This window comes from Meleagris gallopavo, chromosome 14, assembly GCF_000146605.3.
Source record: "Meleagris gallopavo isolate NT-WF06-2002-E0010 breed Aviagen turkey brand Nicholas breeding stock chromosome 14, Turkey_5.1, whole genome shotgun sequence".
Lineage (NCBI taxonomy): Eukaryota > Metazoa > Chordata > Aves > Galliformes > Phasianidae > Meleagris > Meleagris gallopavo.
In genome coordinates this window covers 7,784,386-7,799,228 of record NC_015024.2, presented here as the reverse complement: position 1 = coordinate 7,799,228, position 14,843 = coordinate 7,784,386, and the positions used below count along the sequence as shown (strand labels likewise).

At 33.9% G+C, this 14,843-nt stretch overlaps 1 protein-coding gene across 3 annotated transcripts in view; it reads left to right on the top strand.

Annotated features, from left to right (window-relative positions):
- ERC2 (ELKS/RAB6-interacting/CAST family member 2) overlaps nt 1-14,843 on the top strand; it is a 437,668-nt gene that overhangs the window by 189,095 nt on the left and 233,730 nt on the right. For all 3 annotated transcript variants that reach the window (XR_004161299.1, XR_004161298.1, XM_031555549.1), the window contains one exon: nt 6,183-6,318. Coding sequence is in view for 1 of the 3 variants with exons in the window: in XM_031555549.1 (XP_031411409.1) it covers nt 6,183-6,318 (136 nt within the window). In the remaining 2 variants the exon portion in view is untranslated. The remainder of the gene's footprint in view (nt 1-6,182; nt 6,319-14,843) is intronic.

Genomic DNA, 14,843 nt, shown 5'->3' with positions numbered 1-14,843 from the left:
AAAAAAAAAGCGAGTTATTTGGAGCAAGTTATGTTTTCTTAGTCATATCAAAACTTCATCCTCTCCTGAATATATTTTCTTATCATGATGGTTTCCCCAGACAAATCCATCTATGGGATATATGTGAATAAGTAGAGCCCTTGCATACTTATGCTAGGAATGTGACTGTCAGAAAATCTCTTGATGCCTCTTGTGATCTTTACAGTCTGCTAGACGCCTTTTTTTTTTTTTTTTTTCCAGGTTTATAGATCAGTAGTAGTAAATGAATTTGCATTCCAGGAAAATACCAGAAACACTACTTAACAGTGCTCATTACCTTAGTGGAAGTTCTGTCTTCCAGTTAAGTTGAATTTGTGTTTTAAGGAGTTTTCTTGAAACTAACTCCCATACTATTGTTTTGGTCTTTACTTAGTAATCAAATAGGAATCTATGTATTCTCAATTTTTAAGACAGTAAGAACTGGACTCTTGGAAATATTTCTGCTGAGCCTTACTGAGGTAATGTACAAGTAGTTCTGAATGGTCATTCACATGGCAGGATTTACAGCATTGGATCTTCTGTGTGTTACTGAGTCCCAGAGTGCCTTGTACAGTGATAACTTACAATTTATCATATGTGAATCCTTTGTGAAGGTATAACGTATAGGAGGAAGGATAAATGTGTGCTGTTAAAAAGGAAAATAGTATTTTCAAGTATTGGTGCTAAGATACTTTCTAATGCACACCTAGAACAATAGGTGAAAATGACTATTTAAAATGTTTACTGTATTAAATTTTAAACTAGACTTTTCAGACTTCTATATTTGGTATAAATTACTTGCTTTGACTAAAGTGTTATGTTTCATAAAATTTTTTACGAAACTTTTATTTCTGTTGAAAACATTCTATTATTTCCTTGATAAATTTATTGTATTCTGTGGATTTTTTTTTCCGTTTTCCTTCCATTAAGATTATAAAGAAGAAAAGCACTGTTAATATAATTTTCTATTTATGTATTATACTAGTTAATTGAGTATTTTGTTGTAAAATTAAGACTGAGATGCACATATTCCTGGCATGCTGGAGAATTTTTTGGTTGACTTTCAGACAACTGGTCCCATTGTAATGCTGTTTAACATTATGACAGTTATTACAGGGACAGGTTGCTTCAGAAAATGTTATAGACTTTGCTCTTAGGGGTATTTCACATGTCTGCATTTTTTGGATGCTTTAGGAAAAAAAGTCTTTATGAAATAGAGTAAAGGCTATACTAAGCATGTAACACTTGGTTTTGGCTGACATTAGCTACTTTTTTGGCCAAGGTATCCAGGTGGTTAATTAAAGCTGGGAATTTAATGAAATAGCATGACTTTCTATAGTCAAGAGAGATGAAAGCATTTGACTGTAGACGACAGTTACGCACTACTGTGAAATGAAATCTGAAAGATACATGCATACAGGCAGAAACTAAATGTTAATATTTGTTTTAAAAAGCTGGAATAAAGCAATTAAATAAACTGTAGTCTGACCTGTGAGATCATTTTGTATCTTGTTCCACAAGAACCAGACAAAAAAAAAAAGAATGTGGTTAAATGTAGTCATTACAATTAACCGGAAAAAAAAAAAAAAATAATAATAATAATATAATATATATATATATATATATATATATATATATATATATATATATATATATATATTTGACCTGGAAAATACTGCAATCTAGTGAACTTAAAACATCTCCTGAAAATTTATAATGGCCAAAGAAATATGTATACTCGAGATTATTCGTATTAATTTATAAGCAGACAGATTTAAATCTTCACTTTTCCACTAGAATTTTTGTTGCCAAGACTCTCAGATTAAGTGGCCATTTATTTTTATATATATTTACTCCCAATTTTGCTTGTCAATGCATCTAGTTTCTATTAAGAGCCAAAGTAAATTTTTTTTGGTAGAGTTAGTGTTATGTATTTCTATAATGTTCCTACATTGTATTAAAAAAAAAAGCAAAGCAAAGCAAAGCAAATATGTTAAACTCATGACTGTCCTTAGGATGCATTTCTCTGTATCCCTTTGCCACGAAGCAAAACATCTGTGTTGGAGTGCTCCATCCCTGAAAATGTTCAAAGCCAGGTTGGACAGGCTTTGGGGAAACCTGATCCTAGAGGACAGTGTTGGAACTAGGTGATTTTTAAGATCTCTTGCAAATCAAACCAATCTGTGATCTGAGCGGTGGGAGTCTGTCTTCTCACCATAATTTTAGCTCATCTACCAGGAGGGGATTTCCTAGAATTGTTGCTGTGTGACAGCAGTGAAATACAATCAAGCAGAAAAGAAAGCAGGAGCTAAGAGATGAATGAATATCTGCTGAATCAGCTGCTATATTTGAGAAGTACCATAAGATGAATTCAAGTTTATAAAAAAAACTTAGTTAATTGTTTGGAAATTAAGATCATTTCTGTCCTTGGTCTGAGTTTGATTTCCCTGAATGCTTGTCAGTTGGCAGGACTGTCCTATTAGAATCACTCATTTGATATTTTTCCCATGGTATTTGAATATTGACAATCTTGCTGTGTCTAGGCTGTTCTGTGTCTGAAATCCTGGGCATTTAAAAGTGTATTGAAAGTACAGCAAAAGCTTAGCAAGTCTCAACAGTCTCAAGCTTTCTGAAACTCTGGAGTTTCTGCCCATGCACTGTGCAGATGCTGCACACCTGTGGAGAAGGTTCTCTTGTACGTAGAGTGAGCTCATCATAAAACATTTCATTGCTTATGGTTTTTTTCCTGAGTATATGTTGCATAAAGTGAGGTCACTGCACTGTGTTCTCTCTTCCATGCACCAGTCCTACGAACTCTCTAAAACCATCTAAAAGCAATGCAATTAAAATCTAGAGGGAAATGTGTTGTCTTTATTCTGTGTTGAACTCCTCCTATACCCTTACGGGAGATATAAGAGAAAATTACACAACTAGACTTTTAAACTGTAACATTTATTTAGTTTCCATGTGCACACGACCAGTTGAGGAAGAAAGAATATGATATGGCTTTCATTTATTTCTGCTCTTTGGGATTTTGCATATCACAGGCACCAGGTGCTTTTCTTTGAAGATTCATGATGTTCTATGTTTTGGTGTGGCATTAGAAACTGAAATAGGAAGTTCTGAAAGGGAAAGGTGATGAAAGAAACTGTTGGCATAGGCATAAAATTCAACTACTTGCAGAGATGAATTAGGAATTTATCATTGATTCAGCAATAGATTGGAAATCATTTTATATTGTAAGAGCACAGTCATATTAACAGCAAAAAATTTCTACCAAACACCACGTATGTATAAAGTTCTGAAAAGGACATTTTTTCTATTATTCACTTTATTTTTCTGCTGATTAGGTCTATACTTACAATTATTCTTCATGGACTCCTCTAGCTAGGAAGTTTCCTAAGAGTCTTGTTATTTGGCTAAGGATATGTCTAAAGGATAGAGTCTCAGGTGTATAGCTTGTAGCATAGACAACTATTTATGCTAATTATCTTTTAGTGTCATAGAATCACAGAACGGCTAGGGTTGGAAGAGACATCAAGGATCATCAAGCTCCAACCCACCTGCTGCAGGCAGGGCCACCAACCTCCACATTTAATACTAGACCAGGCTGCCCAGAGCCCCATCCAACCTGGCCTTGAACACCTCCAGGGGCAAGGCAGCCACACCTTCTCTGGGCAGCCTGTTCCAAACTCACCACTCTCTTGGTAAAGGACTTCCTTCTGATATCCAACCTAAATCTTTCCTCCTTCAACGTAAAACCATTTTCCCTTGTCCTGCTATTATTTACCCTTGTAAAGATTTGGCTCCCCTCTTGTTTATAGGCTCTCTTAAGTATTGAAGGCTGCAATGAGGTCACCCCGCAGCCTTCTCTTCTACAGGCTGAACAAGCCCAGCTCCCTCAGCCTGTCTTCGTAGGGAGGTGCTCCAGCCCTCTGATAATCTTTGTGGCTCCTCTGGACCCTCTCCAACAGCTTCCCTGTCTTTCTTGTACTGGGGCCCCCAGACTTGGATGGAGTACTCCAGATGGGGCCTCATGAAGGCAGAGTAGATCTACTGTATTTAGATTATTTATTATTATTTAAAATATTTATTAATGTTTATAGTATTTGTATAGATCCTAACAGACCTATACAAATATTGTAACACTGTCTTTCAAATGGAGGAATTTATACTTGTCTCTAAAAAAGTTATCTGTGAGCTTGATGTAGATTCTTTTAATTCTACCTGTTTTAATTAATCAGTGTCATTCACTCTGTTGTGATCTGTTTTCCATGAACATTTTATGAGTGGTTATAGGAAGCTGAACTAGATTTACAGTCCATTTTTTTGATACTTTTTAAAATCAAATAGAAACATTTAAAGTAGTAGTTAATTTAGTAGCGCTGTACTGTACTCAGAAAAGTTCAATATTTTTTTCCCCAGGTTTGTACTGAAACTTTCAAAAAACAAAATGACTTGGGAAATGGGAGGGTGCCCTTGTAGCTTTATATTCACTGAATGTCTTATTATGCTGTATGGTTCTGTTCCATATTTTGTTAATTTCTCTGTTAATAATTGAGTTTGTTAAACCATCTTCTTCCATTCTGGATATCAGAGAAAAGCTGCATTTCTGTGTTCTCTGTTGGAAGTTCTTTGCTAGGAAATCGAATTTCATAGAATATTTTCACACATGTATGTTTCAGTTACTTCTGTCACATTGTACAACTCAAGTTGCCATAAGTAAACAAATAATAACTACATTTTTGTATTTAAGTGGGGAGAAATTAGATTACTCTGGACTTCTGTATGTAAAGGTATGGAGGCTGTATTCCAGGTTTTATTGGCAGAAAAAAATTGATTTTCAGATTATTTGTCCATAGATTGCAGCCTGTGTTTGAGGTCATATAAGAATCAATTTCACAGATATTTCACAATGCTAAATTTGGTTTCAGCATCCTTGATCATAAAGAATTATGATGATTCCCATGGCAGTTCTTGATTGAAATTTATTAAACCATTGAAGGTAGCAAAGATTTTTATTTGAATCAATTGTACCTGCTTTTTTTTTTTTTTCCCTCCGTAAGGAGCTTGAAGATACTTTTTTTTAGTAATAGAAGAAAATCAACTTTTCTATAATGCAGTGCATCTACAAAAGTTTTGTATGAAGTTTCTTCTAAGGATTTTTATTACCATGGCAATATTTACTAATTAAATATTCATCATGAATTTTTAAGTTTAAATAATAAACCAGTAGTAGGACAAAGAAATGAGTGATAGAACTAAACATAAAATGGCCTTTCTTCTTTAGCATAACGAAAGCAATGGAAGAAATATATCCTATAACTTTGTTTTTCACTGAAAGCCCTAACGTGGAAGCAACAGAAATGTTTTCAGTGGTCCTTCTGGGCATTGAATAATATTCTCTTAATTTGCCAAAATAGGATTAGTGAGTAGATCTCATTAGGAATTTGCACATGACTTTAGTTTTAAATAGATAAAAGAGAGAAAATTCCTCAAAGTCAAGGAAAGTTGAGAAAATAATTTAAGAATCCAAGCAGGTAGAAAATATTACTGCAAGGATATTTTTCCAGCTCCTGTCAAGCAGAATTAGCTTGTCTTCTTTCTTAAAAAGATATGTGACACATACTACAATCAGAAAAGTTTTTCGTAGCTTTATGAATAAGACCCAGAGAAAAATATAATTAAACTTTTAAGTAAATTAACAAAATATTTTTTTACTTGAGAACAATCTTAACAGAAAATATGATGGTGATAAAGTTTGTTTCATTTTCAGAAGAAGTTATTTATAAACTTGTTAATCTTTTGTTATGTTATTAGAGTTCAAATTACTAAAAAAAGATTTAAAAAAGGATTGTTTTATAATCTTCCTCTGCTGCAACAGTTTTTCAGAAAACATGTATGTGTATTTGTGTGCAAATGATGAAAAAGGAATGATGTAGGCAACAATAATTGCTCTACCGTTATATAATCTGATGACATCAAAGCTGTTTCATTTTCATTATGATAGACTGGGAACAAGGTAAAGTTTGTTTAAATCTGACACTAGGAATACATCCATAAGTTGATGAATTTATGCCCTGCGTCATAGTCTTAAGTTGGTTTATAGTGAAAAACGTCATTGCAATCATCAGTAGTAATGCATGTGTACGTACAATTCTTAGACACATGAAGGACCAAAACAAGAAGGTTGCCAATCTGAAGCACAATCAGCAACTGGAGAAAAAAAAGAATGCACAGCTGTTGGAAGAAGTTCGTAGACGAGAGGACAATATGACAGACAACTCTCAACATTTACAAGTGAGTTTTTAATCTATTATTTTTTATTCTTCAATTGTGTTTTAGAATCTTGAAAGAAAGTGTCCTCTGTTTCTTCCTGAGTATCTAACAATTCTTTCTGCAAAGAACTGGTCGTTGTCTTTTCTCCTGCCAGAGGATACACTAATGACCAGTTGTACCCATGAAATATTTAGTGTTTAGGGTGAGGAAAAAAGAGAATAGTACTCGAAACTTTCTCCTCACAAGGATTATATTTTTCTTACTCTATAGGCAAGAAAGCAAGTCATTCTAGCTTGTTTTGAGGAGACACAAAAAATAGAAGTATAATTATGCTTTCTGTATTTTACAAACCGTAACATGCTGGCTGGTTATGTTATAGTGTGGTTATGAGTCTTCAGGATGTTTGTATATCAAATAGTAGCACGCTCTGAATTTTATTTATTTTTATAGGGTGAACATTTACATACCCAGGTGATTAAGTCTGCAAAATACAGACTTGTTTTTCCAAGAGCATTGAACTGTATAACAAATTCTACTGTGTTTTGCTGTGTGGAGATTCAAAGCAAAAACTTTTGAGACACATGATCTCCTTCCTGTTCTCAGTTACTAGATGTAGCTCTTCACATTAAATTCAAATGTCTGCAATTCTGTATCAGCAAGGCTATAATCATCTAATTGTATACTCAGATCATTTAACAAGTGGGATTTGATCTGACTAACTATGCATGTGTAGTGGGGTAAAAAGGTGAATATAGACCATTAAATAGGGTAGTGGTGAAGTGAGAATCTTCATGTAAGATTACTCCTATCTTATGCACTTAAAGTAAACATAGAAAAGCCCTGGAAATAGCTATGGATGTCTTGATTGACAAACCCTTTATTATTACAACATTACTTCATCAGCACTTTTTTTTTTTTACAATATCCTTTTTCCACATTTTTGAAACTTGCTCTAGGAGAATTGCTACACTTTGTAAGTTATTAGAATTTAGGTATTCAAACTGAACAATAATTAGCTGATGTGGTTTAAGTGATGCATTACTTATTAGGGAATTTGTATTAAAGACCACAAAATGAGTTTGATGCTTTACTCAAAGATTGCTGAGAGCTAACAATAAAAACATGAAGAGAAGTACTGAGTTCTGTCAAAAACAGCAATGTCTCTGTACCATTTGTTTATAGGTAAGTCTAATATGCAGTGCAATATATCATTTTTGGCTTGATCTGGTTAATATAATGGGTTTCTGGAAAATTTCTAATAGATGGAATTTGACCCTCACATGCTTCCTGCAGTACTGTATTTCTCATGTGTTCCTGTATGCAAAACTGGAGGAATTAACACTACACCTCTCTGCAGGCTTATGTTGGTGAAACTGTAGTGATAGAATCAAGTTCAGGAAATAACGCATTATTTCTGCTTCGGTGTAACTTTTTCATACTTTGTAATCTTAGTCTTACATACTGCTGTGTTACAATGCGTTCTACTGCACGTGATTTAATAATAAAACCTTGTGAACTATTTGGGCTGATAATATATATCAGAATGAAATTTCAGTGTTGAGCAGCTAATTGTAATTAGTGTGGATCAGCGTGAGAATATCTTAGAGTTTTATTTTTTCATTAATATTTTGCAAATCGGTCAGAGCAGTGTGATCACTAGAGGATAAAAGTCCTATAGTTTTTTGATGTAACTGCTGAACTTGGAGTTTCCAAGTCATGAAATATGTGAAGGAGTCTACCAAATAGAAGCAGCATGGCTGAACAACCTAAATTTAGAAAGAAAAAGCTTATGTAGAATAGCTCCCCCGTGCCATTCACTTTCTTTTGCTCACTAGCAAGTTTATGAAAGACAGTTACCTAAGAAGTTTCATTTCTCTGTTACTACGCCTTAAAATGTTAATGTTTTAATACTGTGTACTTTAGCTTACTACTTTCAGTAATGTAAGTATATATTTGCTGTGACCCATTCTATATTTTCTGAGCTGCTGTAAAAGTGAGGAGGGGAGGACTCCAGCTGCTACTGCCTATCAGTAGGTGCTTTGCATTCCCCAATTTGTCCTCCAGTAGCTGTAAGAAGGAGCAGAGGGAAATGAGCTCAAGTCAATTAGCCTTGGTACACAAATAAATTTTTCATAAGTTGTTTAAAAAAAACTCCGACAAAACAAATAACAGACCTCTTTTATGTTGTTTAAGGAGTATCTCTTGAAATACTTAAAAAGAATTTTTTAAAATACAGATTTGTGCTTTTAAAATAATTGACCAAATGCACTATTGGATTTCATTATGATTTTGGTTGGTGTACAGAGCTTGTCATTTCAGGGCAGTTTTGATGTGAGCCTTTTGTATCTGGTCACAATAAAACTAGTTAAAATATTTGATGTAAGGTAAAGGTTTACTCCTGACACAGGTAGAAACAAGTGCCTGGTTGCCAGGATGGAACACATCTGCTTTCTGCAGATTTGTTTATTTAGCTATGTTTGTGAGAGTTCAACCTTTTTATGCATGCGTTCAAAAAGATATATATATAATGCAGTATGTGATAGGTGCATTTGTTTTCTTTCTAAACAAGAATGCAGTGCTTTCCTCAGAATAAAAACTAAAATCAAATAATTTCATAGTGATGTGAGCATACCCAGAACTCAAATCAGGATGTCAGAGTTGACTAAGTAAATAACCTGACAGAATAGAGTACTTGATATTAAATCTCAGCTTATAGATTATATATGGAGTTAAATTTAAAAAAAAAGAAGCAATAATGGTCTAAGAATTTAAGTGAGGCAAGATTTGTGCGGAGACGCATTGTATGAGATCTATGATATTCTTTGAAAAATAAATTAGTTTCTGGGAGTGCAATCCCTCTGCTAATCAAAAATAAAATCAGCTGATATTTTAATAAATGCTGAATATTTAGCAAACCATGGGCATCTGGCCGCATTTTATTCTGCTTCTAGTACCTTCTACCAGTGTTTATTGGCACATATAACACAATACATATGTCTACAGTGTAGTTATTACATCTGTGAATGATGTATTGAGCCATTAGAGTTTAGTATACTCTAACTTTCTCTGGCCTGCTCTAATGCTTGTATTCCCTATTGGCCAAGTATGATAAGCTCAGCTGACCACTGAAGAGCGATTAAGCTCATCAGATTACATTTACTGCTGCCAAATCTCAATCCCTGTTACTGAAGTACTGGGAGAGATATAAGAAAGCTAGTAGATTGTGCATGGACTGTTCAGGGAGTTATTTGGGTCAAAGTGAAATGATCAGTTGAAGTGCCATCCATTTTGCACAGCTCAGCTAGGGGCCAAAGCTCTACACATTCAGCTGTCCACTTGCTTTCAGGTAGGTTTGAAGAATTTGAGAAGTCTCTATTTTCTTTGAAGTTTCTTTGAAGTAGTATATATTGGTTCCTGAGGCTTATAGCATTGTGTATATTTAAGATACATTATGCTTTCTTTTCAGGTAAAAGCATTTCAAAGCTGGTTCATATCCTAGCATCAGCCCATGCAGGATAAGTTTAAGTCTCAGATCACCACATCTCTGAGTGCTCTAGAGCTGCTGCTGTGATGGAGAGTGCTCTGGGATGCTTGGGGAGGGAATTCACTTTGGTCTCTCTCATCTATCAGCTATAATTGTGAATGATGTTTCAGGTGTGGTTTTGAGGGTTATTTGGTTCTCTTTAAAATTGAAAACATCAGGAAGCCAAACTTGAGATTAATTCTTGGGAATGAAGAATAGTTGTGAGGTTTTCAGCTTTTTCCTTCCACAAATCAAGGGCAGACTGTGGAAGTCTTGCCAGACATGATGGTCATATATTACATAAAGCACCACTGCAGGAGAGCTGGGCCTTGAGCACTTTATCATGAAGCTTTTTGAGAACTGTGTATCTAACGTGCCTTCATTTTTCTCTCTTTTTTTGTCTATCTCACAATGATAAGCTTTCCATGTGAAATGCAGAGCTAAGTAACATGGGGGTAAGGTATCATAAAGTTGTGCACAACTTCCCAAACAAATCCCTTTGAAGGAACTTGAAATGTTGTAGATGTGAGGTTTACCTGCTTTACTGAAACATTTTTTCCTGATTCTTATTTAGAAAATGTTAATTCTAAGAATGCTGTTAACAGAATGAGAAAGAAAACAATTGAGTAAGATAAATAACTTGAGAGGTTTGGGGTTTGATTTGGATCTTAAAACCTGCAATATTAGCAAAGCCAAAAGCAACACAAAATAATGATGCCTTATGTCTCATCAAATAGCCTCATAGGAAACAAAATGTATTCTTTGGTCTGATTATACTTTTCATAAATGTATCAATTTAATAAGTGAATTGAGTGTTATGGAATCCTATCTATATGAAGTACCATGAAGCAGGTTGTGTACACATGTACATTTTCCATCTAACTCTTTTAGACTGAGTCCAGCAATTGATCCTTGGTTTGCTGGTGGACATACTGAGGTGTAAGGCAAGAATTATAGCTCTTCAGTAAAGAAGAAATTTAGTCTTAGGTGATGCAAAAAGCATGATTTGAAAGAGCCTTACCAAAAGAGAGAGAAAATTTGGATAATAGATATCACTGCTGATTTTTTCCTTATGAGTATTCGTGGCATTGTACTTAAAATAGCTCCCTAGAGACTTCACATGCCTTCATTGGATTTGTCTCTTTTTCGTTCTATTCTTCAGCATACAGTTTTCATCTCCATAGATGAAATAGTTCTAGATTGCAAAATACATTGAGGACATAGATACAGCATATGGCAGTATGCAGTGTTTCTTAAAATAGAATAGAAGCATGGCTTAAATGAGTGGCATAACTGATGTTCATTTATGTTTATATTTTTTGCTCATAATACACACATTTCCTACTGCGCTGTCTCAAAGACTTTGGAATATTAATAAAAAGAGGATGCTATGAAGTGCGATGCGGTCTTTCAAATAAAAATGAACAGAGCAGTGTAATTTCTTCAGAGACAGGAAGCAGTTGTGACTTATACAGACAGGCATTAGTGTGTGTAGGTAACATGTACAGGAGGCAGGAGAGAATTCATTTCGTAAACACACAGCTTTATATGTATTAGTGCTGAAGTACATATGTAGTGAGAAGGACCAACAGTTTAAGAGGTTAAAATCATGAGGTATTGAATTAAAAGTGAATTCCAGTTTGAGTATGCATTCGAAGTTGGACCTAAAGCTGTAAAGCTTTAGTAGCTTTGCGTATTTAGAGGATTCTGCATGTTTCCTTCTTCAGAAGACATCCAGTTGTTGTGGGGGAAGAAGGAGATAAGATCGAGATTTTTTTTTTCCTTTAACATCATTCTTTTGTGTTCTCTATAGTCTGTACGTGTGTATAATTGTTCTAAGTAGAATTGCTGTCTACTCATACAGCTGCAAGCAGAGGGTAAAGGGGAAATAAGCGATTCCTCGGAATTTTCCTTTCTCTTCGTTATTGGCAATTTATCCCTTAGAACATATACATGAGATATCATATAGGCTTGGAGATCCTTGTTCAAAGGAAGGAGAAATGCCTGTGAAGGTCCATCCTCTTGTAAAATGCTTACAATCTGATAATTCCTTGTAATTCTTTTTTTTGTTTTGATTTTGTTTTGATGCGTTTGTTCCAGCTATTGGACATCTATACAGTTATATTCTATTAGTTGCTTGAAAACCAAAATATGTTCCTATATGTCTCTGTTTTCAAGTTTTAGGTTTCCTGGGAACTCTAAATTTTCTTTTTGAATGATTGGGTTGAAGCTTAATTTGTAAAATAAGTATTCAAATTAGCATCTCATACCAAATAGATTTATCCTTATGAAGTCAGAGTTATGTACTAGCAAACAGAGAGAACTTAGCACAGTGGATTAAAATTGCATGCATTAGTGATATGTTCATGGATATTTCCTTTGGTATTTCTCTACTTTTTGGTTATAGCTAGATTTTGCCAAGATAAGAGTGTAACTAATAACTAAAACCTCAAAAATGCTCAGTCTTCAGCAAAATGCATAGCTTATAAATTTCACACAGTTTAGGGATTATTTTTTTCTTGTGCTTATCTAGCAAAAGTCAGGAATTGCAAGAAAATTGCAAGCAGAAATTTTCATGTAGCTGAATAGACTTCTTTCTTAATAGATGTTCTGAAAAATTAGAGTTTCACAGAACTATTTTTTTATTGTGCTGCATTGATAACCAATTTATAAGAAATCTTTGAGCTGAGATTTAGCTAAGGGGTAGTAGAAAAAAATATATGTAATGACAGTGCAATTTATTAAAAAATGAGTACTACATTAGAATTGCATACTAACAACATCAGACTAATTTGCACACACATAAGACTATTGAAGACAGAGAGAGTGTACTTATATTTAGATTTCTAAAATAATATAAATGTAAATTAAGATTCTAAACATGGGTGGACTGTTAGATTCTCTTTTCTTAGCCTGTGAAAGTTCCCAAAGTTGTGGATAAATTCCATATGTGTTGCAGAAATGTGCGTTGAACTTCAGCCAGTAGTTTAAGATTATGTTGAAGAAAATATTTCTAAAAGGTTTCAGATGAAGACAAGTATTTGAAAGTCCACACAGGGCAGGAGGGTTGATCGGTAGGTCTGAGGATCAATACCAGAAGTTTTTTTTTCTTTGGGGAGTTACTTTGGCATTTGTTTTCATTGTGCAGTGTAATCCTCAGAAGCCAAAACTACTCTTGTTATTAAATCTCCCAGTAGACAATCTGTGAAAATCTCCTGTGAAGATCAGTTTCTACTAGAGTCACAGTCTCTTAAATCTTTTCTTCTTTGCTGTGATTGGTAGGCTGACAGAAGTATTCTGTGCTACGTTCTTTTAACAATTTATAACATAAAAATGTTCAGTAGGTAAAATGCTATCAGTGCAACTTTGATATGTAATGGTCATGTCTCCACATTTGTCGAGAATATTGCATTGTACATTTATTAGCAAAATAGCATTAATTCCATTTTTTAGAAATTCCCCCATTTATTACTTGTGGATTTTTAACCAAGTACACAGTATTACAGAACATTATGTATGTGTATTAATGCAACCTTTGTGCTATTACAGGGGCATCAATGCATCCCATATCCAAAATCTGAATACTGACCTTTTTTTTTTTTAACTCTTCTTCAATTTTTACAGTAAAGTCAGAAACATTTTTCAGCGTTGTTTAAGTAACATTTATTCGATGACTTGAGCATCCAGAATAGAACCTGGACATCTTGATTTGCAAACAAAGTTAGATTTGATTGTCATAGTATATTTAGAAACTTGTGAAACACAATTATGGATATATATTTAATGTTTAGATTAAATAACATGCTACTATGCACTTTAATATATTGCTTGTTATTTGGAGATGTGGCATGTGTGTAGAAGCACTGGAAGAAAAAAAAACTGTGTTGGAAAAAACAAAATTGCAACAATAGGAAAAAGGAAAAATTTAATGTGATACGACCTCCCCCCACCTCTTCAGTGTTTATGTAATAACTCACACATGTGGGACTCCTGTGGTCTCCAGGGGGCAATCACATTCAACATGCATCAAAAGAAACAGTTCAGTTAAACCAACTCTCCCTACCCAGCAATAATTACCACAAGTTTACACTGAGATATAGTTGCAAAAGGTTAGTCAGTAGGGCATCTGCAAATCAAGTCATATGTCAACTCTACATCAATAACCTCATTATAATAGATGTTAGTATTTCAGCACATGACTGTCCAATATAGCAATCCATGTATAGTTCATTTTTAACTTTAACATTGACTTATAGCTTGTCTAATATTTTACTAACTTATGTATTTAAACACCCTACATTACATAAATTATAATCAATGACAAAAACAATGATTTAGATTGAAATTCTGCAAAGTGAAATTGCAATAAAATGTCTGACCCTATTTGTATAGCTGTCTTCAATATAAAATGAATATAGGAGGGTTTAACACTGTAATATAAAAGCAGCATAATGAAAATTTGTGAGTGTAGATTTTCCAATTTAAGCATTGATTAAAATATTACCTTTACTGCTTTAATTTTCATTTTTTCCAAATGAAAGAAAAATATATCTAGATATTTTGTTGTATTTGTAGCTTATCCATAAGTTATAACGTTTTTTATTAAAAGACTAAAATCCTGGAAGCAAAAAAAGTGTGCTCTAGCTAGTTTCATACTTCTGCTTGAGGTAAGTCTGAGTAGAATTATTTTCACTGATTGCTAATAAGCCAGATTTATACCAATTATCTCTCATTAAAAGTGGTCTATAATAGCCTTCTATGCTATTACTTACAGACTTCTTAGTGTTACAGATTAAAAAGTGGATGGAGCTGAAGATGATGCTTCTGTACATAATCTTATCTAGAACTGTTCTAACTTAGAAAAGTTTTTTTTGGAGTGTTTATTGTAAAAGCATATTTGCTTTGAGAATCTTTCATGAAATAAATTTCTTGGGAAGGAGTCTTTTTCACATGCAGGAAATCAAGCAGATTCCATACCCCCCATTTCCACATCTCACTAATACTCTTTTCAGTTCAGTTTTTT